This window comes from Delphinapterus leucas, chromosome 2, assembly GCF_059928025.1.
Source record: "Delphinapterus leucas isolate spDelLeu-1000000601 "Yukka" chromosome 2, BTC_Dleu_Yukka2, whole genome shotgun sequence".
Lineage (NCBI taxonomy): Eukaryota > Metazoa > Chordata > Mammalia > Artiodactyla > Monodontidae > Delphinapterus > Delphinapterus leucas.
In genome coordinates this window covers 171,051,034-171,078,889 of record NC_143130.1, presented here as the reverse complement: position 1 = coordinate 171,078,889, position 27,856 = coordinate 171,051,034, and the positions used below count along the sequence as shown (strand labels likewise).

The window sequence follows — 27,856 nt, the reverse complement described above, 5'->3', positions numbered from 1 at the left end:
TGGGAAAGGTTTCCCAGATGGTCTGGTGATCCCCACCTCAAAAAACAGAGTAACTACCGTGAAGTTGATTTCTCTGCATATAACAAAGGACCCAGTTTAGCTTGATTATTGGAGGCAGCCCGACCTTCCCCAACCATCAGTGAGCAACAGGCGAGGCATGAAAACCTAGGGAAAACAACACCTCCAATACAGGCTGGTTGAGTTGTAAATTAAATGCTAAAACTTCTGCGAGGCTCCAGGCATACAGCCAGTACGTAAACAGCCACTGCACTAAAACCAAAGCAAGAATACAAGAACTTACGTTCCCATACATGAGCTAGAACAGAGCCCCTTCAGAGGAAGTGCGGCGGGCTCCACCTGTTGCTCCCGCTCCCTAAGCCCGAGAGGAGGACCTATCAGCGCGGCCCCTTGCACTCAACATCTGCGCTCTTGGTACCCGCACTGCGGAAACCCGCCGCGCGCAGCGAATTAAGTGTGGGGTCTAGAATGGGGGCGGGACTTCCTTCGCAATGCGCACGCGTGCGTGGGCGCAAGCCCCTCCCCGGAACTGCGGTGGACGCTGCCGAGGAGGGCTGGAGCAGCAGTGTCTGAGGCGGTTAGTCGGCGTCCCTGCACGGTGAGTGCCAAGGCCGGAGCCGGAACGGGGCCGGGGCCGGACCCGGCACCCGAGAGGAGCTGGAGGCGGCCACCCAGCGCGGGTCTCTCCAGGCCGTTGGGTTCTCGGGACCAGAGAGGGCGGCCGCCGGCCTCGTCAAGCGGCCTGGCCGATCCTGCGCCGGGGTCCCCTCGGTTTCTCATTTTCGTGAGCCGGTTCGTGCCTGACACGAGGCGCCAGCGCCGGGCGCCAGGAGGAGGGACCCCTCCTGCTTGTTCTGCGGGTCGCAGTCCGCGTCCTCGCCCCCATGTGCCTCCCTCCTCCCCCCCGTCGTTGATCCGGGTTGCTTGTGATCGCGGCGTAGCCGATGCTGGGGGTGAACCTTCGTTGCGCTCTGGCTTGCTTTGCCGTCGGGGCGCCATGCTGAGCGGTTCTGGACCTGCGTCATCTTTTTGTCTTCGCGTGACGTTCCAAGGAGACACAGACCCTCATCATCCCCATTTTCCAGACGAGCAACTGAGGCTCACAGTGATCAGTACGTGCACCCCAGACCCAGAGCTGGCCAGTGACGGGTTCAGATTTGAACCAAGATTTCCCTTTGTCTTTCCACAGGATCTAGTTTTCTCGGCCTTTCTGAAAAGGGAGAACGTGGCTCGAGTTCCAGTCTGACGACTTGTGCATAGATCACTTGTTTTTAAATCACTTAAAAGGTAATGAAAAAGCTGGTTGGGTCTTAAGTCATTTGGCAAAGGCCAGAGTCGTGGCAGAGGCATCTGCCCTCTTGGGGCAAGGCTTGAGAAGGAAGAAAGCTCTGTGCACTCTTAATAAAGCTGCCCTCCTCACCCACCCTCCAGCGACCCCCCGCACATACTTATTCAGCCTTCAAAATGGCTTGGGTGTGGCAGGCTTCACTCTCCATGCTTTACATAATGTTATTTATTGCAGAGAACATTTTGGGACTTAGCTAGTAACCCCCTCCCCCCTTTTTAAAATATGAGAACACTGAGGTTCAGAGAGGATTAAGCAGGACCTGCCAAGGGCACGCGAGCAGTCAGTGTTGAATCTGGAATCCAAACCAGATCTAGCTCATATGTCTTTGCTACACCTCCTGTGTCCCCTCTGTTGCAGGCCAAGCTGCCCACTGTGTGGGTACATTTCTTTCCTTCTTTGATCTTCTCTAGCTGGCAGCATCACCGTTAGAGCCATCTTTGTGTCCACTTCTTTGCAGGGTCTGATACTCTATAGGCTGCTTAGAAAATATTTGTTGCCTCAGAGCCCTGTGCTTCTCAGTTGCCAATCTAGTGGAACATTTCTCTCCTTTTCAGCAACCATGAAGCTGAAAGAGAAAAAATCGAGGCCAAAGCCATCAAACTATGGCAGAATTCAGAGGAAGGGCATCAAAGTTGTGGGAAAATGGAAGCAGGTGAAGATTGACCCAAATATGTTTGCAGACGGACAGATGGATGACTTGGTGTGCTTTGAGGAACTGACGGAGTATCAGTTGGTCTCCTCTGCGAAGAGTTCCTCCAGTCTCTTCTCAAAGGAGGAGCCCAAGAAGAGAAAGGCACAAGCTGTTTCAGAAGGAGAGGAGGAAGGAGAGTCTACCTCCTCAAAGAAAAAGATGAAGTTGAAGAAGAGTAAAGATGTGGAAACTGAAGGAACCAGTGCCCAGAAAGTGTTTGAGGGCAAAGGTAGTGAGCCAGGGCCCCAGGGAGATGGCACAGTTTGTCCTGATCTAGAGGTAGGGGAGATGGCATCAGAAAGCCCGGCCCAGACGGTTCCAAAAAAGAAGAACAAGAAAGGGAAAAAAAACTCAGAGCCTTCCCAGGGTACTACTCCAAAGGTGCCCAGAAAAGCAAAGACCTGGATGCCTGAAATGCATGATCACAAGGCAGATGTATCGGCTTGGAAGGATCTCTTTGTACCCAAGCCAGTTCTCCGAGCGCTCAGCTTCCTAGGCTTCTCTGCCCCCACACCAGTCCAAGCTCTGACCTTGGCACCTGCCATTCGTGACAAACTGGACATCCTTGGGGCTGCTGAGACAGGTAAGGGCATCCTTACCTGGCGGCCAGGGCAAGATTGCTTCTGGATTGAGCTTGTGGCTGCTAACAGGCTGGTTGGCTGGGAGATGGGAATGTTGGGAGCATGACCACAAAAGCACTGTTGAGTGAAGGTTTTTAGAAGTCGGCTGGCTCTGGGTTGAAATAGGCCATGTCCTGATTGGTGCCCTAGGCAGGTCACTTTATTTCTCTGAGCCCTGCAGACCCTATTATAAAATGGAGATAGACAACTGCAGTACCTCCTTCTTTTGCTATGTGGGTTAAATATAAGTGCCTACTAAATTTCTACATTTACACAATAGTAAACTAGTAACAAAAAACAATAGTAAACTAAAATTTACACAGTACATTGTAAGTGATCTGCGAATGGTAGTTTTTTTCCAGGTCTTGAGCCTTTTCTGAATGGCTCAGAGGTAAAGTAGGGCTAATAAGATCAGCCCTCTGGAGAGGTCGATCTTCATTAGTATAAGGAAGAAGTGTCTCATTCGCAAGAGTTGTCCAAAGATAAAAAGGGCTGCGTTGGGAGTTGGTGGGTTTATTGGCATTGAAAGGATTTGAGTTTGTGTAACCATTGGGTGGGTTTTGTAGGCAGATTTGGGCAGGAGGTGACTATTGCGACTAGGCATTGCTTAAAGCTCCCTCATTCCTTGGGCCACCTGAGACTTTGTGAAGCAGTGACAGGTACACTCACCCTGGGGAGACTAAACTGCTGATGGGGGAAGGAGCAATACAAGCCTGGAGCTATTAGTCTAACTTGACCAGCAGTAACCAATAGAAATATATACGTAATGTGAGCCACGTATGTAACTTAAAATTTCCTAGGAGCCATATTAAAAAAGGTTTTTAAAAAGTGAAAATTAATTTTAACAATATATTTAACCAATTACATAACATAGTTCAGTACGCAATGAAGGTAAAATTATTGAGATATTTTACATTCTTATTTTTATACTGTTTTTAGACTCTGATGTGTATTTTCAAGTTGCCGCCCATCTCAGTTTAGAGTAACCACCAGTTACTCTACACCAGTTACTCTACAACCAGTTTAGAGTTTTAAGTGCTTGACAGCGGTATGTGGCTAGTAGCTACTATATTGTATGACACAGAACTGTAACCAAAAGTGGGGTCCAGCTGCTCGCCGCTCAAAAGCCAGTAAAGAGGCCAGGTTGGTGAAAGGAAAGCTTGCTTTATTTTGGATGCCGGCCAACGGGGGGGGGGGGCGGGGCGGGGGGGTGCTCCTGTCTGAAGGCCGACCCCCCCCATCCCCCCAACCAGTGGGCAAGAGATTTTATAGATGGAGGGGAGGGGGCCGCAACAGAAACAGCCCAGTCAGCTCTGACAGTCACCTTGAAACTGGTCACTGGTGGTCTGACCAGCATCGTCTTCATTAAGTACAGTTGATCTTCAGTTCCAGGGTCGGTTTGTTTCCATTTTCTTGAGGCCAGTTCTCGGAATGGCAGCTTATGTCATGGCTACAGTCTGGTCATCATGTAGTTAACTTTTTCCACCTGGTGGGCCTTTTATCTGTAGATACACAGAGGGTATCTACAAGACAGCTCACAGGATATGGCTCAGAATATTATCTATAGCCCTTGAGAAGGAACTAAAGGTCCTTAGCTATGCTTATTGACTAAACATTTATTATTTAGTCTTGTCGGACTGCTTTCCTTTGCTTCTGCATTTTCTCACTTCTCTGATTAAACTTATTCTTTGGCTGAAGTTTTTCCACAGACAAAACGCAGGCAGAGGACATGGGCGGGAAGGACCATAGAGTCCTGCTCCATTTCAGAGCTGGACCATGTAGACCAGCGGTCCCCAACCATTTTGGCACCAGGGACTGGTTTTGTGGAAGACAGTTTTTCCACGGAAGGGGGTGGGTGGTGGTTTCAGGATGATTCAAGTGCATTACACTTACTGTGCACTTTATTTCTATTATTGTTAGTTACATTGTAATATATGATGAAATAATCATACAGTTCACCATAATGTTGACAGGAGGCCGAGCTCAGGGAGTAATTTGAGCGATGGGGAGCGGCTGTAAATACAGATGAAGCTTCGCTAACTGGCCGGGCCGCTCACCTCCTGCTGTGCGGCCTGGTTCCTAAGGGGTCACAGACCGCTACCGGTCCGTGGCCTGGGGGTTGGGGACCCCTGATCTAGACACTTTGTGCCTTGGATTTCTGGAAGAGTGGTCAGGAAACTTGAGGTGAGGTCCTGTATAAGAGTCATGAAGATGGAAGAGGAAGGAATCCCCAGGAAAGGGGGATGGAGGTAACAGTAATAGCTTAGAACATTTATTTAACATTTAAAATACGTCACGCCCTGTGTTACATGCATGAACTCAGTTTCTGAAAACCACCCTGAGGTAGATTCCTTTATTCCATCTTACTGAAGAGGAAACTCGGCCTCACAGAGGGTAGACGGTGTCCCTAAAACTGCCCCACTGGAAAGTGGTAGTGCTTGAATAGTTCTAGGCTAGGTCTATGTACTGTTAAGCCTTCTGCTGCACTACTTTGGTAGGTGCAGAGAGGCCTGGAAGTCTGTTTCTGGAAGGCAGAGGAGAGATGGGAGCCACTTGGGCTAGAGATTGACATTTGGATTTATACCACAGCTCCTATCAGGCTATTTCTATGGAATGCTGTGAATCCACAGGTCCAAGTCTCAAAGAGTTTTGGGGCTGTGGGCAAACTGCTGCCAATGCAGATAATATATCCATCACCCCCAAAAGATGTTTGGGCCCCTTAATAAATCCCTCCTTCCCTAGGCTCCCCTCCTTGTTCATCCCCAGGTAACCTCTGATAGTCTTCCTATCGCTATGAATTAGTTTGCATTTTCCAGAATTTTAAAATGGAATCATACAGTATGTACTTTGGGGAGGGAGAGTGTCTGCTCTTCAGCTCAGCATACTTTGAGATTCAGCCATGTTATTGCAAATACCAATGGTTCATTTCTTTTTATTGATGAGTAGTATTCCACTGTATGGATATAGTGCAGTTTGTTTATCTTATCTGTTGATGGATAGTTCTGTTCTTTTTAGTTTTTGGCATTTACAAGTAAAACTATCATAAATATTGGCGTAAAAGTCTTTGTATGGATATATGCTTTGATTTCTGTTGGGTAAATACCTAGGTGTGGAATGGCTAGGTCTTATGGTAAATGTAACTTTTTAGGAGCTTTCCAAAGTGATTGGACCATTTTACATAATCACCAGGTTATGAGAGTTCAGATTGGTCCATGTCCTTGCCAGTACTTGGTGTGGTCAGTCTTTAATTTGATTTAGACTTTAAAAATTTTAGTGATATTTCCTTGTGGCTTTCATTGGTATTCCCCTAGTGACTCCTTGAGCAGCGTCTTTTCGAGTGCCTAATTGTATCCATATTATCTTCTTTGGTGGTGTCTGTTTAGTTCTTTTGCCCATGTTTTAATTGGGTTGTGGTTTTCCTATTATTGAATTCATAATATATCCTAGATACACCTCCTTTATCAGATGTGCATTTTTTTCTCCCAGTCTGTGGCTTATTTCTTCATTCTCTTTACAGTGTCTTTCGAAGAGCAGGAGTTATTTATTTTGATGAAGTTTAAATGATCATGTTTTCTTTTACAGATGTGCTTACCTAAGAATCCTTTGCCTAACACAAGATCACAAAGATTTTCTCCTGTATTTTCTTCTAAAAGTGTTACTAGTTTTAGGTTCTGTGTTTCAGTCTGATCCTTCCTGTGTTAACTTTTATGGGGAGAAATACAGATCAAAGGTTTTGTTTTGTTTTGCACGTGGCTATCTAATTATTCCAGCACTGTTTGTTGAAAAACTACTTTCTCCACTGAATTGCCTTTGCATCTTTTTTGAAAATCAGTGACTATATAGGTGTGGGTCTATTTCTGGAGTCTTTTCTTTTCCATTGATCTGTTTGTCTATCTTTACTGTTTTCCCAATACCTCACTATGCTGGATACAGTAGCTTTAAAATCAGGTAGTATAAGTCCTCCAATTTTGTTCTTTTCAAAAGTTATTTTGGCTGTTCTAGGCCCTTGGCATTTCAAGGTGAATTTTAGAGTCAGTTTTTCAATTTCAACCAAAAAGTCAGCTGGTATTCGGATTGGGATTGCCTTGGTCATAGAGCCAACTGAGGACATGACATCTGGACAATATAGAATCTTCCAGTCCATGAATGTGGTATAGCTCTCCTTTTTTTTTTTTTTTTTGCGATACACGGGCCTCTCACTGTTGTAGCCTCTCCGGTTGCGGAGCACAGGCTCTGGACGCGGCTCACAGACCCAGCCGCTCCGCGTCATGTGGGATCTTCGCGGACCAGGGCACGAACCCGTGTCCCCTGCATCAACAGGCGGACTCTCAACCACTGCGCCACCAAGGAAGCCCTCCATTTTTTTTAGGTCTTCAGTTTTCCTTAGCAGCGCTTTGTAGTTTTCAATGTATGCACATGTATTAGATTTATCCTTAAGTATTTCATATTTTCGATGCTTTTGTAAATGGTAATTGAAGATTTCCTATTTCTGATGCTAATAAATAGAAATCTGCATATTTGTATATTGATCTTGTATCCTGCAACTTGGTACCATCAACTAGTTTCTTGAAGATTACATAGGATTTTTCTTCAAAGATAATTATTCATCCAGTCTGGATGCCTTTTGTTTATTTTTGTCTTATTTATTGCACTGGCTAAAACTCCAGTACAATTGAAATTGAAGTGGTATAGTGGACATCATTGCCTCGTTCCTGATCTTTGGGGAAAGATATTCAGTGTTTCATCATTAAGTGTGATGTTAGCAGTAGGTTTTTTCCTATTTGTCCTCTATCAGGTTGAGAAAATTCTCTTCTGTTCCTAGTTTGCAGAAGGATTTGTATCAGGAATGGTTACTCTCTTTTTTTAAACGCCTTTTCTGCATATATCGAGATATATGTTTTTCCATTTTCAGTTTGTTGATAATGGTGATAAACTGAACTTAGTTGCAGTGTATTATTTGTACATTGTTGGATTTGATTTGCTAAAATTTTGTTGATGGTTTTTGAATTTCTGTTAATGGGATATTGGTTTGTAGTTTTGTCTTGTAATGTCTTTGACTGGTTTTGGAATCAGAGTAATGCAGGCCTCAGAGTGAGTTGAAGTATTCCCTTCAATTTTCTGAAAGAGTGTGTATAGAATTGGCATTTTTCTTCCTTAAGTATTTGGTAGAATTCATCTGTGCTTGCGCTTTTCTGTATAGGATGGTTTTTAATTATGAACTTAATTGCTTTACCATATTAGAAATATTTTTATTTTTTCTTGAGTGATAGTTTTCTACTTGCAGTTCAGTTAGTTTTTGTTTTGTGAATGTTGAAACTCTGTTATTAGATGCATAAATGTTTAGGACTATTGTATCCTCTAAATGAGTTCACTTTTTTCGTTAAGAAATGGCCCTCTTTTTCCCTGAAGTATTCTGTGTTCTAAAATCTCCTTTGTCAGGTTATTAATGTAGCTTTTCCAGCTTTATTTTGATTAATGTTAGCATGGTGTGTCTTTTTCCATACTTGTACTTTTGTCCTATTTATATCTTTATATTCAAAGTGAGTTTTTTATAGGCAGCATATAATTGGGTCTTGCTGTTTAATCCAACTATCTTGTCTTTTAATTGTGTTGAGGTCGTTTACATTTCACGTGATTATTGATAATGGTTGGGTTTTAATCTGTTTTGCTTGCTATTTCTCCCAGCTATTCTTTATTCCTTTGTTCCTCTTCTACCTTCTTCTGGATTGAATATGTGTGATACCGTTTTCTCTTTTTTATAGTCTTATTAGCTATAACTCTTTGTTGTGTCCTTTTGGAGGTTGCTTTGGGTTCGCAGATACTCTACCTTCAAGTGACAATATACTACTTTACATATAGTACAGGAACCTTACAAGAGTAGATTTCCATTTTTTCTTCGCTTTGTGCTTTTTGTTTTATACTTTATATGTGTTAGAAATCCCCAAACACATTTTCATTATTTTTCCTTTAAATAGTCAGTTATTTTTTAAAGAAGTTTTAATAAGAAAAAGACTTTTTATATTTATCCATGCCACCGTTTCTGGTGCTCTTCATTCCTTCGTGTTGATCCAGATTTTCAGCCAGTATCATCTTTTCTTCTACATGAAAGACTTCCTTTAATATTTCTTGTATACCAGGTCTGCTGATGATAAATTCTTTCAGCTTTTGTATACCTACAAAAGTCTTTATTTTACATTTTGTTTTGAAAGAGATTTTTGCTAAGTGTAGAGTTGTAGATTGTCAGATTTTTTTCCCCAGGTCTTCTGATAAAGATGTCATTGCACTATTTTATAGCATTTGTTGTTTCTGATGAAAAGTGCTGTTTTTCTTCTCTGAAGTTTTATGAGTTTGTTTTTGCTTTCTTTTTTTTTTTTTTTTTTTGTTCTTGCTTATAGTACCTCGTTCCTGAGAGGTGCTCATTTTCCTCTGAAAATTATCTGTGAGAGTTCTTTGAGGTCTGTGATAAAAGTTTCTTTATACAGAGATCACTTATTTGCTTCTGCTTGGGGCATTTTAATTTTGGAACCACTTTAAATTCTCAGCTTGAAGTGGTTTGTTTTGTTTGTTTGTTTTTGTCCACACAGATGGTGTGAATACTTGGGCTCTGTATACATCCAAAGGCTAGTTTGAAAATGTTCAAGCATAGACAAAAGTTTTAAAATTTTCTCGAAAACTAAGAAAATTTTCTTTTACTCCCTCCTTCCCCACCAGAAAAAGGTTTGGGGAAAGTATTATACAGATTTCCATTCCTTACCCTTCAATTTTGTGCTCCTTTACAACAGCAACACACACACACACACACACACACACGCACAAAACTTGCCCATCTCTTTAGGGTTTCATTGTTTGGACATTTGTCTGTAGTTTATTGGTGACCTCAGCCCGCAATGCCAGTCTGTCAGACTTTTCCTCAGACTCCTAATTACAGGTGCCCTCTGGTTGCAGTGCTGTAGGGGTACCATACCTGTGTAGGGTAGAAGGAGCTTTGGATCGGTCAGGGTGGCACTTGGCTATTTCAGGGTCCCTTATTCGGTGTAAAGGATAGAATCAGGCGAAAGTATGTACATCTGTTGATTCACACTGTTTTTGTTTATTTTTTGTTCTGCTTCTAAGGAAGTGGGAAAACTCTTGCCTTTGCCATTCCCATGATTCATGCAGTGCTGCAGTGGCAGGTGAAGAAGAAGCCTATCCCAGCTCTAAGTAACACAGGAGCACCGCTTGGGGAGACCAGTAATGAGGCTGGAGTTGAGACGGGATCACCAGGCAGGGCTGGAACTGAGTCTGGAGCTTTGCCTGTTGAGATTGGAATTGAGGGTGAAGCACTGCCCAGTGAGGCTGGAGCGAAGGCTGGAGCACCACCCAGCCAGGCAAGAGCCAAGATTGGAGCCACAGTCTCAAACCAGGTGCTGCCCTCCTGTGATGATGATGCCGGTGAAGGACCTTCTTCCCTGATCAGGGAGACGCCCATTCCCAAACAGGATGCAAACGAGGAGGAGAAGCTTGATGAAGAGCAGACTAGAAAGTTAAAACAAGAATTGGGTGGCAAAATTGCACATCCAAGGCGTCCTCTGCTTGGACTGGTTCTGACTCCCACTCGAGAGCTAGCCATTCAAGTCAGACAACACATTGATGCTGTGGCCAAGTTTACAAGTGAGGTTTAATTCCGTTTAATAAGTGTTGCCTGAAAGGATTCCAGTAGCTGGGGTGGCAGAGGTGAATCAGCTGTGCCCGCCCTCTAGAGGGAACCTTTCTCTTCTGCCAGAGAATTAAGCCCGACAGAAAACTGTTTGAGTGACACATTCTTTATTCTCCCAAGGATAACACATAGCTAATGCTATTCTAGCTGCGTAGAAAATTAGTTAACTTATTGGATACAGTAGATACTTGGGGCAGCGTTTGGCAAACCACTGTTTGGGTTTTTGTGGGTTTTTTTTTTTAAGTGCTGCCACGCCCACTTACTTACACGCGTCTACGGTCACTTTTGCGTCACCAGTGCAGAGTGGAATAGAGGTAGTAATTGTACAGAGACCATTTAGCCCACAGAGCCAGAAATGTTTACTGTTGGAAAAGTTTGCTGACACTTGCCTTCGGGCATTAGAACTTAACTTTTTCAGGGAATTCTTTGGGAAAGGCTGCAGAGTCGGGGTTTCAATTTTATAGTGAAAGGAGCAGTTACTTGTCAGGCTCTGACTGTATCTTACAAGGCACTTTACTAAGCGCTTTGCTTGCGTGACCCTTTGCGTTCCTTCCATACTGGCTACCTTGCGAAGCCCTCCACTAGAGAGAAGAGAACACTAACCATCAGAGGAGATTCAGTTTAATTTTAATTGAGGGGCATGGGCAGGAACTCCTAGGGGAGGTGTGTCACAGCTACAAGTTACATCTTTCCCAGCACTGTGGTGCACCACTGCTCATTTTTTCCAGAGCTTTGGATGTCACCATGCCTGGGTTCAAATCCAGCCCTACTGGTGTGGTTGGAGGGGAAAGAGTAGAAAAAAATGAGGTTGGGGAAATAGTCAGGGCCTAGATCATAGAAGACCCGGTAAGCCCTCTAGCGATGGCATCAACAGGGCAGGCCAGCTCTTAGCACTCCCCTGGAGAGGGGAGCTGTGCTGGTGACTCGCAGCCTTTACTAATGTGGGGGCGCCTGTGTCAGCGTTGGAAGAAGTAAGCCGTCAGTCTGAATAACAGCGTCCCTGACGTTTTGTGTACCCCAGGCATTAAAACTGCTATTTTGGTTGGTGGAATGTCCGCACAGAAACAGCAGCGGATGCTGAACCGCCAGCCTGAGATTGTGATCGCCACTCCAGGCCGGCTGTGGGAGCTAGTTAAAGAAAAGCACCCTCATTTGAGCAACCTTCGGCAGCTCAGGTGAGAAACAGTACCTCCCCGTTTCCCCCAGCCCCTGTTCTGAAGTGGACCTGAGGTGACATGGCACAGTGTGCAATGCCTTCTCCCTGTTACAAAGTGCCATGGTGTGGCCCTAGCCAGACTTGGGCCTTTAGAAAGCCGAGCATGTGTGAGGGGGGTTAGCTGAGGGCCCTGGGGGTGGTGGGGCGGTAGAGTATATGCCGTGGGGGACTCCTCTTACCTGCTGCTGACCAGGCGATGTGGGTCTGTCTGGATCTGTAGGTGCCTGGTGGTCGATGAGGCTGACCGCATGGTTGAGAAAGGCCACTTTGCTGAGCTCTCACAGCTGCTAGAGATGCTCAGTGATGCCCAGTACAACCCAAAGAGACAGACGCTTGTTTTCTCGGCCACGCTGACCCTGGTACATCAAGCTCCTGCTCGAGTCCTTCACAAGAAGCACGCTAAGAAAATCGACAGGTCTGCCAAACTTGACCTCCTCGTGCAGAAGATTGGCATGCGGGGCAAGCCCAAGGTCATCGACCTTACAAGAAAGGAGGCCACGGCAGAGACGCTGACAGAGACCAAGATCCACTGTGAGACTGATGAGAAAGACTTATATCTGTACTACTTCCTGATGCAGTATCCAGGCCGCACCTTAGTGTTTGCCAACAGCATCTCCTGCATCAGACGCCTCTCTGGGCTCCTCAAAGTCCTGGATGTCATGCCGCTGACCCTACATGCCTGCATGCACCAGAAGCAGAGGCTCAGAAACCTGGAGCAGTTTGCCCATCTGGAGGAGTAAGTCAGGCCTGTCCACAGACTAGCCATTGGGTCTGTGTCGCCAGGATGGTGGGAAGCTACCTTCTCTCATGGGCGCCTTATCGTAGAAGGTAGCCCTTTTTTTTTTTGCACAGCGTGAGGCAGGCTCACTCTCATTTAGTACATTTGGTTGCTGGTAATACCCAACAGAGACTTCTTTAATAATGAGTAATGGTGACAATAATACCTATTATTATTGAACACTTACCAATAGATTCAGTATTGTGCTTGCATTTTAGGTACATTATTACATTCATTCCCTTCTAACGTCCTTGAGAAGAATAGAATCATGGTTAAGAGCACAGACTGGAAGCGGACTGCTTGAGATCACATCCTGGCTGTGTCACTTCTAGCTGGTCAGATTACTTCTTCGTGTTTCAGTTTTCTCATAATCAGTATAATAATAAAAGTTATGGCAGAGGGCTGCTCTGAGGAGTAAGTGAGTTTACGCATTTGAAGTGTTCAGAACAGTGCCTGGCACATGGTATGAGCTTGCTAAATGTTAGCTTTAATACTTAGCCACTTGTCATTATTCTTATTTTATAGATAAAAAAAGTAAGGTCTGGAAAAGCACATAAGCCCATGAAGCCAAAAACAGTTTACTCTCTGGCCCTTTACAGAAGAAGTTTGCTCACCTTGACTTAGACGGTGGTTTAATATTTTACAAACTTTAGTTTGCATCATATTCCACAGCCCAGAGATGCAGGAAGTGGGGACCCTGAAGGGCCTAAAATCTTTAGTTTTTAAGACATACCTCAGGTGCGTTTGACTCCCCTCAAACTACACATACATTAAGAAACATCACCCGGTACATATTATTAAGTGCTTGCTGTGAACCCGGCGCTGTTCTAGGGGCTGGTAATAGAGTAGAGAGTAGTGCAAAGTCCCTGCTCTCGTGGAGTTGACATCCCAGGGGAGGGAGGTAATAAACTGAAAAGTAAGTATACAGTTCGTCAGGTGGTGCTGAGTGCTGAGAAGTGAAGTTGTATAGGGAGCTGTGCAGACTGTGGGTGTGTGGTCTGGGAGACTTTTCTCATAAGGTGAGATTGGAGCAGAGAGTGGAAGAAAGTAAGGAAATGTGAATATCTGAGGAAGGCCTTTATGGCCTAAGGTGCACTAAGTGCACAGGCTGGGAGGTGAGAGCAGGTTTGGCATGTTTGAGGAAGAGCGAGGAGAGCAAGGACGCCTGTGTGACTGGAGGGAATTAAGTGGGAGGGTGATAGGAGATGAGGTCACTGACCTAAAGTATGGCCCCATTTAATGCGCTTGAGGTAGTCTTTATTATTGCAGAGTGTGGCTTGTCGATTGCGGCCAGTGAAACCCAGGTTTGGATCCTGGCTCCACTACTGAATAGCCATATATATACCTTGGGAAGTTAATCTCTGAGCCTCAGCTTCTTTATCTGTCAAAGGGAGATGTGTAGTAGTATTGTCTCGTAGAGTGTCCGTAAGCATTGTCGTGTTTAGAGTACTCGGTTGGTGGTAAGAATTTGACTAATGACAGCCGTTAGTCGTTATTAATGAGCTTTCTCTCTCCGCCACAGCTGTGTTCTCCTGGCGACAGATGTGGCAGCCCGGGGCCTGGATATTCCTAAAGTCCAGCATGTCATCCATTACCAGGTAGGGACATCAGGGAATTTGTAGGCATCTCCCAACATTGAGTGGGGAATTTTTGAAGCAAGGGTTGAGGGAGGGAGGAGGAGTTGTTGGTCCCAAGGCCTCATGCAACAGAGAATACCACAAGCATCTGGTGACCAACTGGCGCTGCCACTTTTGGAACACTGTGGTGAGAGTTATCCTCCAAAACCTCTTGACACTGTCTGGTGTCAAATATCAGATAGCCCCTTTCTTTTTGACTTGGGCAGGCTACTTGATGTTGGCAGGTTAGAGTCTTAGTTTCTTCCATGAAATGGGCATAATAAGTTTAGCATGTAAAATGATTACCCTGCTTGTAGAGAACTAGAAGAGTGTGGTAATTAAGTCCTGCCTGGGCTTAAATCCCAGCTGTGTAACCTTGAGCAAGTTACTTAGTCTCTTTGTGCCTCAGTTTCTTCATTTGTTAAATGGCGGTTATTACAGTATCGACTTCTCAAGTTCTTGTTAAGGTGAAATAAGTTATTATGCATGAGGAGTTTCGAAAGCCAGGTGGCACTTCCTAAATGTTAGACGCTGTTGATACTGACATGAGGATCAGCGCGTGTACCTGGTAAAGGTTAGCCTAGAGTGGCCGTTAGGCGTGTGGGCTCCAGAGCCACGCTTCCAGCGTTCGAATGCTTCTTGGCTGCTGCTTAGCGGGTTAGCTCTCGGCATGTTACTTAGTATTTCTGGTTTCAATGTTATCGTTTGTAAATTGGGAGTAATAATGCTACCTACGCCATAGGGTTATCACAATTAAATGAGCTAATGCCGACGGATCGCCTAGTGAGTGTAAGTACTCTATAAATGGGAGCTGTTCTGGCATGATTATTTCCCCTTTAAATCCTTCATGCTTTTAACCATCTTGAGGGTGCCAATTCAGTTTAGCACATTCTTATTCTTCCTCTTTTGGGGACAGAGTCTGGGTCAGTCTCTAGGAAATATCCAGATGAACAAAATACCGTTGTAGCCCCTAAGAAGTATCACATCCACCAGAGGACGTGAGAGGACCATGCCCATAATTTAAGGCAGGAGATATTAGAAAGTTGCAGAGTAAAATCGGAGAGAGAGAGAACTGCTAGTTTGGGAGGTTAGGAGGTTGGAAAGTGCTTTCTAAAAGATGCTTGGCATTTACGGATGGAGAGGATTTGGGCATGTAGAGGTAGAGAAGGAAGGAGAAGGAGAAAACGTGGAAGGGGGCAGCTGACAGGGAGTGAGAAGAAGAGGATGTTATGTGTGTATGTATGTTAGAAGAGGAAAGTGAAGAAGGCATCATTTCCCGCACCGTTACGAACCACTGATAATCGTGCTTGGAGCCCTGCATTGGAAAAGATACTGAGCCTTATCGGCGCTCAGTGGAGTAGACTGCTCTTGGTTGGCGGTGTGTGCTGTGGCTGTGGGAAGGGAGGGATTGTCGGCTGCCATGCCGCGTTATCTGTGGATAACATATCCAGTTTTTATTGGAGTAGAGGCAGTATAGCCCAAGCGTTAGCATGGCCTTTGGAGCTGGACTGCTTCATTTCGAATCCTGGCTCCGCCATTTAGTTGGGTAACTTAGGGGAAATTGCTTAACATCTGTGTGTTTCAGTTTCCCAGTCTATAACATGGATAATCCTGAAAGCATCTATTTCATGTTGTTGTTGTTGAGGGATAAATGGGGTAGTAATACATGCAGAGTGCTTAGAATTGCCTGGCACATTGTAATTATTTAATAAATGTTGGTTATGATTACCATCATCAATCATCCATGCAGAGTTAATGAAGAACCATTAGAGTTTCTTTAGGTAGAGGGGTTATGATGGTCAGAGCTTTGACTCAGGAAGATGACACTGGCAGCTTTGGGTTGGGTCAGGGGGGCAGTGGCAGGACTGGAGACCAAATAAGAAGTGACTGCCATTGTCCAGTTGAATGGTCATGACGACCTGAACCAGGGCAGGGGGCATGGGAGGGCAGAGCCTGCACAGTGAATGGGCTAAACCTGGGACAGTTTGGATGTGGGACTTAGGGACAAGGGCTGGACTTAGGGACAGTGCTGGAGAGGTTTCTAGCTGCCTGGCTGAGAGGGGGGAGGGTCCAGCCTTGGGTTGTTGGCCTTGAGGGGAAGAGCAGTGCTTGGTGACAGCCACGATGACCTCCCAGTTCCTCCTTTGGCAGGTCCCTCGTACCTCGGAGATTTATGTCCACCGAAGCGGTCGAACTGCTCGTGCCACCAGTGAAGGCCTCAGCCTGATGCTGGTTGGGCCTGAGGACGTGATCAACTTTAAGAAGATCTACAAAACCCTTAAGAAAGATGAGGACATCCCGCTGTTCCCTGTGCAGACAAAGTACATGGATGCAGTCAAGGTAAAAAGAAAAGTCCGAAGCCCAGTGCTAATGAGGGGAGGGATTGGGCTGCTCCCTCACTTTGCTGTGAGATTCTTGCAGTACCACCCTTGGAAACTAATTAGTAGTTCTGCCAATAGCTAAGCAGGGAGATTTGTAAAAAAAAAAAAAAAAAAAGAAATGGGTGGGGGGCACCGTGTCTGGCAGAAGGGGGAATAGGGCGAGTGGCCAGAGTGGGAGGAGTTTTCTTCATGAACCCTTCCTTCCCTCCGCCCCTGAAACCTCCACCATCACCACCACCCCCCCCCGCCCCCATGGACAAGGACAGTGAGCATGGCTGTCTGGACATGCCTTTGGATGGAGGGTTGTAGGGAAGTGAGGTCAGTGTGTCGTGCTGAGGCAGAAACTAAAGGTTTGTCACATCCCTGAAGCAGATGCCTGTAATTCCTACCTTCGGGGGTTTATTTTTAACTCAATAAACATTCCCTGAGTGGGTGCTGCTTATTATGGGCTGCAGCATGTCAGGCACCAAAACAGGGTGGGTTCTCTTGCATAGAAATCCACTGGCTCGTGAGGCAGGTTGAGTCCGGCTGAAGTTCAGGTACAAATGGAGCACTGTGGACTGGTGGGTATATGGTAACATTGGTAGGAGATTTAGTTTCCTCCAAGCCTCCTGCAGGCAGAGATGTGAAGGAGTGAAGAAGGGATGGACTTCCAGGAATTGGGGGAGCAAAAAGCAAGGAATGGTTCAAGCTCTGCTGGCTCCTCTGGCTCGAAAGGACTGTTAGCTGTGCGGGGAGATAGGGTGGGAGGTGAGATGGAGCGGTGGGGAATGCAGAGGGGATTAGGAGCCACCCCGGCTTCCCGTGGCTCTTTTCCCTATATCACAAGATCTTTCCCATTTTCCTGCTGTATCCTGTCACTGCGGTGTGAACCCAGAACCCAGGAGAAGGAGAACTGAAATGTTTTTGGCAGAGGACAGTGTGGAAGACGGGGATGGAAGCTCTGTGACAGTTCTGTGTTGTCCCTGTGAGTGAGAGCGGGGCCCTAACTGAGGGCTCTCGGGGTGCCTCCAGGTCTCAGCTCAGCTATGGAAGCCAGCTGCGGTGTCTGGGGAAACAGTTCCCTTTGGCACGTGTAGCTCGGGAGTCTGACCGAGGTGGGCTGCCAAGAAGAGGGGCTGTTCGAGCAGGTTTGGAAAGCCAGCTCTTGTGGTTCGTGTGTACACGCTCACAAGTAGCAGTTGCCCTCTGTGCTTTAGTCAGGAACCAAAGCACATGCATTTTGATGGGAGCTGAGGTGCATCTCACTGAACACTGATCTCAAGAGCTTGTTTAAAAACACAACTTAAATGAGACTTTTCTTCCCAGAACCCTGAATCCTCTGTCAGATGAATGCTTTCTGTTCGTTTCCTCTAGGAACGAATCCGTTTAGCTCGACAGATTGAAAAAGCTGAGTATCGCAACTTCCAGGCTTGTCTGCACAATTCTTGGATTGAGCAGGCGGCAGCTGCCCTTGAGATTGAGCTGGAAGAAGAAATGTATAAGGGTAAGGGGCAAGATGGACTTGAGGAAGGGTTCATTCAGCTTTTATCTTTCGTTTTTCCCTTCAGCTTCTGTCTGTTGGAACCTCCCCACCACCATGGGTCCTATCAAAATCGGCAGGACGCCTTTTCCTTCTTTGTGACAGGCCCTAATCTCAGATGAGCCTAAAGCCCTCAGCCTTGGTCTGCCTCTGCCATCGTTTGTGTGGAGAGGCGGTGCAGGACAGTGACGCCAGGGCAGGCTCTGTGGCCAGGCTGCATGTGATTGACTGCTGCCTCATCCCTGACTAGCTGTGTGACCGGGTCAAGTTACTTAACCTCTCTGTTGTACCTAGGCTGTCCTCATTTATAAAACGCAGGTCATAAAGTACCTGCCTACCTCATGGGGTTGCAAAGATGGCTTGAGTTAATGAGTATAAAGTGCTTATAACAATGCCCGGCAAATAGAAAGTGTTGGGCACATTTTAAGTTATTTATTGGCACCTGTCTTCCAAGCTGACAAAGCACTTCTGTCATCATCTCATTTGCTCTTCTCCAGCCTCATGATGTAAACAGAGCAGGAATTGTTATTACATTTGGGAACTAGAGGCTCACAGAAGCGATTTGTGCAGGGAAGGAGCTCCAGCACCAGGTGTTGACTGAGCCCCTGCTCCGAACCTAGGCCAGAGACTAAGGATTCAGGGATGAATCTGTGTGGTCCTTGCTCTGGGAAAGCTCCTGACTCTAAGAAGTGGTAGAACCACATCTAGAACTAACACCAGAATTAGGTCCAGTGCTCTTTCCACCCCACAAGTGGGCAGCTCAGCTGAGGTGTTGGCATCTCGGTGCCAAAGCCAACAAATTCAGAGGCAGGCTTAACTGCTCTCTGCTCAGCGTGGAAGCCAGGAACCAAATCACTAGGCTCGGTGACAGCCAGTGGTCCTCCTGGTAGCTCAGGCTTGGGGCTAGGGCTGTGCTGTGAGGCCCTGGCCTCCCTTCCTGAGGTCAGGCTGGCGTGGAGCCCTCTGGCCATGTCCGCCTCTGCAGGTGCAGTTACAGCGCTGGCAGGGAGATGCAGGGGAGCTGGGCTGCATAGGTGGCTTTCACTGTCTCCTGAGGGGTTTGTAGCCATCCAGTCACCAAATTCCAGGCAACCAGTGGGTGGGTCATAGGAAGAAAAGTCATCTTCAGGTCAGGAGACTGGGGTAGTAATCTCAATTTGGCAGCTAGCTCTGTGACCTTCGGCAAGTGACCTGGATTTCCTCAACTGTAAAATAAAGATAATTCCTGTCTTAGAGGGTTTTTTGGAGGAGTAAAGGACAGAGTGGCCCTGAGTGGTTCTCCTAAACTGTGTTGGAAGTTAGCCAACACTAGTTTCTGCAGAGAGCTTTCCTCCCCAAGAGTCCCAAAACATTTCTCATCACAAGTATTATCCATCAAGGGACACAGAATGCTCCTACAAGTCATAGTAAACATGATCTATTTTGAATTGTGTTTCAAGGAGGAAAAGTTGACCAGCAAGAAGAGCGTCGGCGACAAAAGCAGACGAAAGTCCTGAAGAAGGAGCTGCGCCATTTACTCTCCCAACCGTTGTTTAAAGATGACCTGAAAACCAGGTATCCCACTCAGTCTGGCAAGCTGCCCGAGCTCATGTCCGCCCCAAGAAACGGTGAGTCCGCGCTGAGCTGCCTCTCCAAACAGAAGAAGAAGAAGAAGAAGAAGCAGCCGAAAGAGCAGCAGCAGGAACAGCCACGGCCAAGCACAAGTGCAGGCTAACCGCCCCCCAGGTCAGAGTCTGCTGGTGACCGCACGTTGTGTCTGTGTCCTCTGGTTGTACGGAAAACCTTTGCACCTTTGACTTCACACCACTGTCAGCCCCAGTTACAAAACTCTCCCTCTTGCACACACCACCTCCCATAGCAGGAGAGACCTCATGCAGATCTGTGTTGTTTCACAGTACGAATTCTATGTATAGCAGCTTATATATTTCTGCATTCCAGTGTTTACCGGCTTCTTGTATGGTTAACTTGATTTCCTCAATTAAAAACAGTGGTCAGAACCGGCGCATTTTATTGAGTTTTTAGCCAGGATATGGGGACACGGTCATAGTCCTCTGGCTGCAGGATGCACGCGGGGTGCGTCTCACTCCGCTGCACGGTGTGGATAGAGCGAGAGGCTGGTGAGCTTCGCAGATCACTGTAAAGTCATTTCTGCCTGGGTCCCCGACGTGTGTTCCCGTTTTTCTCCACAGAAGAATCCTAACAGCTCCTTAGCTCTACCTCACAGCTGCTGTCTTGTCTTAGCCTCGCTGGGAGGTGGGCAGGGAAGAGATTGCCGGCTTCCAAGAGAACACAGCTTCCGTGACATCACAGAGCCACGTGTGGGGAAGCCAGGAGCAGTCTGCTGAGTCTGGCTGTGAGGCACCTGGGATCTGGCCTTGGCCAGTCTCTCCAGCCTCGTCTCTCTGCTTCCTTCCTCTGTGTGACAGAACTGCTTGCTGCCCACGGTCTCACGCCCCCATTCTTTTGCCCTGAGCCTTTGTCCAAGCTTTTCCTTGGCCTGTTTGCCTTTTCCTGCCCCTGAGCACTGCTGGCCCCTGAGACCCAGGAGGTGATGTGTTCCTCTCGTGAGCTCCCTGCGGCAGAAGCTGCTTATTACTCCTTGCAGCCCTTGCACTTAGATCAGGGCCCGGTGCAAATATGTGCTGAGGGAACCCGAGACCTCCCGGCGCCTCCGCAGCTTCCTCTGGGCCAGCCTGGGTGAGTAGCCACAGTCATGGGAGAAGCACTGATTTCTGCACAGCTAAGTCTGGGCTTCTAAACAGAACGTTCCCTTGGCCTCATGGTTGGCAGCTGTGTTCCCTCAGTCCCTGTGGGCAACTGCAACGGGGTAGTTGGCCTAAACTCAGATTCAGGTATCACTGAGTGTTGGTTAGGTACTTTTATCTACTTCGATTGTCATTTGGTTTTCCGTCAAGGCCCTGGGACATGAGTCTTATAGTACCCTTTTTTGCAGTTGAGAAAGCTCACTGTGAGTGGCTAAGACTTGCTCAGGGTCACACGGCAGTCAAGCGGCAGAGCTGGGATAAGAACCTTGGGTATTTCCTTGTAGGCCCAAGGGAAGTTGAGAAAACTGCTTTGGTTTTAAAAGTCAGCAGTGTTGCCAGAGCCTGTCTCCCCAGTGTCACCAGTGACTGGGAGAGGAGAATGCAGAAGAAAACAGCCCTAGTCTGTGAAGCCCCTGAGTGACAGCTATCAGAGGATGGCAGGGGGGCTCTCCATTTTCCAAATGATACAGTGGAAGTATACGCAGGGTCAGGGTCCCTTAGCAGCACCTGAGCCATGAGAGGCCTGAGGACACTTGTCACAGGCCAAACAGAGCCACTAATGTCCTGTGACAGCCTGTCCTCGCCCTCTAACAGAAAATTCCTTTTTGTGGGGTAACATGTTAAAGAGCTAGGTTTTAAAAGATAGGGCCAGCCTCCCTGACAGTTTTGCTCTCTGACCTGATGAGGTGAAGCTTTGGTGAGGCCTGTGGTTCCTTTGGCACCTCCAGCCCAGCCCAAGGACAGAATTTCCTGAGTGTATGGACCTTTCACTAAACAAGGACACTCCTACCCGTGCTAGTCCACTCACACGTACAAGCCCCATGGGATAGTAGTGTTGATTTTTGGTGCATGCCAGGTACCAACTATTAAGAAGCCAGGACGAATAGTTGTTATGGAAACCATTTTAATGCTAGGAAAATGTTTTTACCCATTGCCCGAGGAAGCTGTGGGCCTGGCCTACATCCCACGGGACAAGGGGCCCCTGGGGAACCATTTACTGAGCCACAGCCCTGCCCCTATTTCCGCTCAGCACGGGAATGCGTTTGGTCCTTAGACTTCTTCCCTGTTGGGGAAACCACAGTGCCACTGCCAAGGTGGCGTGTTTTCCCATCTTGCAGTGTTCTGCCGCAGCCCGCTGGGAAGGGTCCATGGGGGGAAGCATCCCACTTGTAGGGCGCTCACTAGGCGCCAGGTCTTGCGATTGTTTTCACATGTAATCTTGTTCCACTTGAACCGATAATTCTGTGATACGTTGTCTCCATTTCACTAATGTGGGAACTGGAACTTGGAGGTGAAGGGACTTGGCCAAGGTCATATAACTAGTTAGTGGCAAAGCTGAAGATCTGAACCCAGGCAGCCTGGCTCCAGAGCCACTCTGTGCTTAAAGTAGGAACCAAAAGCAAGGGCAGTGTTTTTTGTTGCCAGATATTCGCACTGGTTTGTAAAGTTCCCTTTGGAAGGAAGGTAACACATGTGCAGTTGTAAAGACAAACTCTGAAAGCAACCTTCCTTCCAGCTTTTGGTCTGCAAAGAGAAGGCTTTGTGGGGTGGGTGAAGAATTACCCAGGGAGTGTGATTGCTGGCGTGACTTGGTTGCGGTACATAAGCAGGGCAGTGTCCACGGGTGACCGGAGTTTACATTTGTTACTTAAAGCTTCTCTGAATTCTGCCACTCCTTTCCTCCATAGTGCTTTCCCTTCAGAGGCAAGATCTGAGGGCAGATGTGAAGGGAAGAGAGCAGTGGTTTGGATTTGGCCAATGGTTTTATGAAAAATGGGAAAGCAGAGAGGAAGGACATGAAAACAGCCTGCCTCTCTTGGGCATTCTGATTCTAAACTGATAGGATCTCTCCTGGGAAGAGGGTCCCACATGAGCACTGGCAGGCTCTCCGGCCTGGAAACACAGCACAGACACACCTCAGGGGGAGTTTCTCCAGCCTGTCTGCCAAAGAGAAAGCTTTGCTTCTGTGGATGCTACACAAGCTACAAATGCCGTTAAGCGGCAGCCAGTGCTGATTATACTGTGCTCGAGAGCCCAGCTGGAGGCCCGGGACCCATCACAACTGCTCAGAGCAGCCAAGATTCAGCTCAGTGTCCTTCAGTTTGGAAACAGGGATCGTGATACTCACAAAACATGTAACATGTTACCCCACCCTTACAGTATACTTGTCACAGCACTCCTGTCCAGAGCAAGGTGGGATCACTGAACCAATTCAGAGATCAGGGTCAGCTTTACATTCCTGTGAAAAAGTGACAGTCACTCAGCTTGAGCCCTTGGGGGCCAAGTTCCAGCCAAGGGCAGTATGGGAACCTGGGTCCCTGCCTGGCATTAAAAGCACCCTGACATCAGTTTTCACAAAGGCGGAAGACTGACACCAGTCTGACATTTGTGTACGAGGGTTGGGAGCAGTCTGTCACCCAGTCCTCCTGGTGCCCAGTTTGCCTGTCGGCAGACACCACAGCCTGGCACTGCAGCGCCAACAGATTCTAACAGACCCCTGCAGAATGGAACCTGTGAGGCCTTCGATTAAGGAAGGCAGTTCCACACCCTTGCATTCTCCATTTCTTCCCAGAGAGGAAGAGAGCTTGCTGGCAGCGCCCCAGCCCAGCCAGGGCTCCTCGAGATCCTGAGGCAGCAAGGTGAGGAGGTTATTAAGGGGCATATGTCCAGGCGGATGAACAGGGAGACTGGCAAGCGCCAGGGCTCTTGGCTACCAGGCAGTTTCCCCAGAGGTGATCTCCCCACTGCCAGTCTCCGCGGCTTATCTCTGTTCTTTCCCACTAACCTCTAGCCAGCCCATAAGCCAAACAGAAGCGGGGGAAGGGGAAAGGAAGCCAAAGACAGCCTCAAAAAACCTTGTCAGTTCTGCTCAGCTGGAGTCTACGGCTACATGTGCTGATCGATGTCTCCACCTGGCTGAGGATCCATATTCTACTTCCAGGATGTGTTGGGGACGATGAGACACCTTCTTGGTCCCAGACCTTGGGCATTCTCAGTGACTGTCCAGGTGGGGCTGGCGGCAGAACCCTGCAGGGCTGCCCGCCAGAAAGCAGGCAGTCCTGGCCCTGAGGGAGATAGAGGGGCCCAACAATTCGGGCTTCACGCTGATGGCTACAGGCCTCTTTCTAGACTTTGGCATAAAAGTATCTTTTCCCTCAAGTTAGGGGTAAGAAAACAGTCTTGAATGCTTGGAAGTACACTGAAGCCCTCGCATTCAAATTGGCCTCAATTCACCGTGCGCCCAAGTCCAGTCCAACAGCTGACTGGACTTGATTTTTTATAGAACTGGTAAGTCACTCAAGACAGCTGATCTTGGGCTTTTCTTCTCCTATAGAGAGGCACTGCCCCTGGTGAAAATAAACCAGAGGACCCCATTTTTATACAACAATGGAATGTCAGCACCGGCAGGAACCTCCTCCAGACGAAGAATTGGGCCCAGAGAGAGGAGGTGTCCTATGCAAGGTCTCAGAACTGGGGTAGAGCCAGGGCATATGGCTTCCTAGCCCAGAGTTAGAAAACATTTGATCCTCCATGAAGATAAATATTAAAAATATTGCCAAGTTACCACCAGTCCGTAGTGAGTAGACCTTATTCCCAGTGACTCTGCCCAAAAGGCTGCACATTTTCTAACTATAGTCTAAATCGCTTAAAAAAATTGAAAAGCTGTAATGTTCCATTCAGAATGCAGTCCCGTAGGGCTTCCCTGGTGGCGCAGTGGTTGAGAGTCCGCCTGCCGATGCAGGGGACACGGGTTCGTGCCCCGGTCCGGGAAGATCCCACATGCCGCAGAGCGGCTGGGCCCGTGAGCCATGGCCGCTGAGCCTGCGCGTCCGGAGCCTGTGCTCCGCAGCGGGAGAGGCCACAGCAGTGAGAGGCCCGCGTACCGCAAAAAAAAAAAAAAAAAGAAAGCGCAGTCCCGTTAGGTGACAGGCTCCACTGCATGGCCTAAAATTAATCAACGTTTATCGGCTGTATAAAGGATGTTGTAGTGGGAAGTTTTATAGAGCAGGTAAACGGAAGGGATGGCAGCCTCGGGGAACACGTGGTGGTTCAGGGCCGTGTCCATTTCGTCCACATACTCCACCTGCAGGGCAATGTTCAGTGCCTGGGACAGGGCCGTGATCTGGATGTGGTCACACTCCATGGCCATGGGCTCTACTTCCTGCAAAGGTCACAATGAGAAAACAACCCAGTTGAGGATGGAGGCCTGGCAGAGGACAAGTGAGAGGTCCAACCCTGGCTTTCGTGGTCCTAGGTCAAAACCTCTGCGCTGGGAAATAATCTCCACAACAACCTGTGAGGCAGATGTTGACATCTGCATTTTCCAGAGGAGGAAACGCAGGCTCAGTGAGGAGGTAACATAGAAATTGCCACAGTTACAAGGCTTGAATCTAGATCTTTTTGATTCTGGACCCCCTAGCTGTGAGAAGAGGACACTACTTTGAAGAATCTGGAAAGGGGAGCAGGAGTTTTTCAGCTTGGGCTTCCTAATGCACAGAGTCAAAGAATCTCAGCAGAAAGGGACTTTATCATAAAGGGATTTCAAGCTTACGTGCTTACAGAGGGCTAGGTGAGCGAGTGGGTGAGTCAATGGAGAGACAAGCTGCCTACTGAGTCCCAATAACTAGGGCAGCTGCCATTTAGGTCCTGCTGATTACTGCCGGGCAAGAAGAAGGCCTGGGAAGGACTTCCCTGGTGGCGCAGTGCTTAAGAATCCGCCTGCCAATGCAAGGGACACGGGTTTGATCCCTGGTCCGGGAAGATCCCACATGCCGCAGAGCAACTAAGCCCGTGCGCCACAACTACTGAGCCTGCGCTCTAGAGCCCGTGAGCCACAACTACTGAAGCCCGTGCACCTAGAGCCTGTGCTCCGCAGCAAGGGAAGCCACGGCAATGAGAAGCCTGCACATCGCAACAAAGAGTAGCCTCCGCTCACTGCAACTAGAGAAAGCCCACGCACAGCAACGAAGACCCAAAGCAGCCAAAAATAAATAATATAAATAAAAAATAAGTTTATAAAAAAAAAACAAAAAGGAATAAGCCTGGGGAGCTGGATCTTCTGATTTTTCCAGAGAAATCCAGACATTCATACGAAAATTGCCCAATGTTTAAATGTTGGCACCTCTTTCAGGTAAATACCATACATCATAAACAAAACAGGTCTTGGGCAAATGTGACTCTGGGGTTGCTACTCTGTAATTTTGTGAACAGTCTAGTCCAAAGCCCTTATTTCTCAGATGAGAAATCTGAGGCCCAGAGAGGGAAAGTGACTTGCCCAAAGCCACACAGTTTGGGCAGAAGGAGGATGTGTTCCGGCTTGCTAACCTAGTGCTCTTTGAATTGCAATGTAGACATGACACCCAGGTTCCCTGGTTAGGGAATGCTGGTGCTAAGGTCTCCTAAGGAGAGAGGGATGAGAGCGGAGCCCAGGGCCAGAGGCCGAGTCCCCAAAGCCTGGACCCCGAGGACCTACATGAGTGCAGAAGTCTTTGATGTCCATCTCCTCATCGATGAAATGTCGGAAGAAGTCTCCGCGGTTCCTGATGAAGGCTGACGTGAGCAGGCGCAGGAACTGCACGATTCGGTCCGAGGAGCTCTGGTCGTTGAACACCTTCAGCAGGCTGGACACGGAGCTGTCCTTCTCCACGAGCTCTACCACACTGTAAAACTGCAGCCCTTGGGCCCTCAGCCAGGGGACGGGCAGGCCCCGCCCCTCCCTCCACGGGCATTTCCATCTTCAAATCCTCAAGTTGAGGCGCCAAAATCAATCAATCAGAGATCCCACCAAAGCTCAGTAACAGGGTTAGAGATATTCTGTAGTGAGTCCCTTAGCCCGGAGTCACGTCTAAGGAGCAGCGGTTAGTCTCCCTCCTCACTGCCGTGGTTGCAATTCTTATTTACAGATTCAGAACTGACAGTCTTCCAACCCCACCGCCTTCACTAGTGGGGTCCGGGGAATGGGGTGGAGAGGGGAGGGGCTGAAGGAGGCTGGGGGAAGTTTCCAGCCTGAGAGCTAGTGCCCCAAAGGAGGCACCTCCTCCCAGAGAGACGGCAGGGCCCTGGGCTCCCTGTTCCCTCGATGTCCCCACAAGCAGGAAGCAACCCTCAGCCCTTCCCCAGCTGGGAGGAGCCAGAGGGGCGCAACCACAGAGCCCTGGGCGGTGAGGGGACTCCGGCCAGTGCCCGCTCCTGTCTGCTCTGCCAGCGAGGGAGGACCTGGCCCCTCAGCTGTCGTGCCCAGGTTAACTCACAGCATTAAAGAAGTTTTGGAACTTGTGCTCCTCGAAGCCAGCAGCCAGAAGGTCGTTTGGGGTCTGCAGTACACGCTCTTTGAACCTGGAGGGGAAAGACTGGTACTTACAAGGGACTGCAGGGGGCGCTGCTGTGACATCAGCTGTCATCCCACTCACCCACCACCCCCATACACACCTGAGAGGGTACGTGTCACTTTTCTACTAGGACTTTTTTTCTAGTAGGACTTTTCTACTTTTCAAAGCACTTCCACGTGGACCACACACTGATTTGTTCTGTCCTCCCCTGTACAGTCACGGGAGGTGGGTAGCATACCCATTTCACAGATGAGGAAATTGAGGTAATCACCACCCACTCCCAGATACATTGATTCTACCTTTCGAAGGTCTGTTGACTCTGTCCCTCCTTCCTGTCCCCATGGTTCCTGGTGTGTCAACACCATCTCTGGCCTGGGCCACACCCAACCTTCCCTCACTCCTGGTCCCCTCTCCACAGGGACCTTAGAGTGACCTGCCACAGCCTTCTCCCTCAGGACACAGCTCCTCAGCACAGGTGTCCTGGAAGGGCCCCTGCGGAGCTCAGCAGCCTCATCTCTAGTCAAGTCTCACAGCTTCCCTCACACCCCACAGTCACTACCCATTTGCGTTTTCAAACCCTTAGCCTCCACTGTCCCCTTAGCCAGGGATGCTCTTCTCAGAGGTGTGCTAGCGCTGGTTTGTACCTGCTCACAAGAGCTAGTTGTTAAATTTACGCATTTTGCCATCCAGGTGTTAAACAGCTATTGTTTAAGAATCAAGTTATGTAAACTTAAATAACTTTAAAACACAAATTATAATCTGTGCTCTTGAGGTAATCTTTGTCTATTGTGCGTGGATGGTGGCAATATGATTTGGACTATAGCATGTGTTACGTATCTCTTCCCAACTCCCTGTTCAGTGACCCCATGATGGTAG

At 47.9% G+C, this 27,856-nt stretch overlaps 2 protein-coding genes across 3 annotated transcripts in view; one reads left to right on the top strand and one right to left on the bottom strand.

Annotated features, from left to right (window-relative positions):
• Positions 1-515: 515 nt before the first annotated feature.
• DDX24 (DEAD-box helicase 24) lies at positions 516-19,883 on the top strand. 2 transcript variants are annotated; one of them, XM_022576198.3, is made up of 10 exons: positions 516-616; positions 1,208-1,305; positions 1,921-2,640; positions 9,791-10,327; positions 11,395-11,548; positions 11,810-12,325; positions 13,890-13,965; positions 16,135-16,323; positions 17,721-17,850; positions 19,326-19,883. In XM_022576198.3, the coding sequence occupies exons 3-10, from the start codon at positions 1,926-1,928 to the stop codon at positions 19,598-19,600; spliced, it is 2,592 nt and encodes an 863-aa protein (XP_022431906.1). In that variant the 5' UTR covers positions 516-616; positions 1,208-1,305; positions 1,921-1,925; the 3' UTR covers positions 19,601-19,883. The 2 variants fall into 2 exon arrangements, with proteins under 2 accessions (XP_022431906.1, XP_089764284.1); XM_089908158.1 differs by lacking the exon at positions 516-616 and adding an exon at positions 678-1,130.
• Positions 19,724-27,856, bottom strand: part of OTUB2 (OTU deubiquitinase, ubiquitin aldehyde binding 2) — a 24,771-nt gene continuing 16,638 nt past the window's right edge. The window contains exons 4-6 of the mRNA XM_022576201.3: positions 26,903-26,987; positions 26,125-26,319; positions 19,724-24,813 (exon numbers count right to left, since the gene is read on the bottom strand). Of these exons, the coding sequence (XP_022431909.1) occupies positions 24,607-24,813; positions 26,125-26,319; positions 26,903-26,987 (487 nt within the window). The 3' untranslated portion in view covers positions 19,724-24,606. The remainder of the gene's footprint in view (positions 24,814-26,124; positions 26,320-26,902; positions 26,988-27,856) is intronic.

What these genes read in the sequence shown, in the direction of transcription:
- DDX24 (XM_022576198.3), top strand. Translation starts at nt 1,926, where the DNA reads ATGAAGCTGAAAGAGAAAAAATCGAGGCCAAAGCCATCAAACTATGGC. An exon ending in CCTTGGGGCTGCTGAGACAG is followed by an intron (nt 2,641 to 9,790) that starts GTAAGGGCATCC and finishes TCTGCTTCTAAG; the next exon opens with GAAGTGGGAAAACTCTTGCC. An exon ending in TGCTGTGGCCAAGTTTACAA is followed by an intron (nt 10,328 to 11,394) that starts GTGAGGTTTAAT and finishes TGTGTACCCCAG; the next exon opens with GCATTAAAACTGCTATTTTG.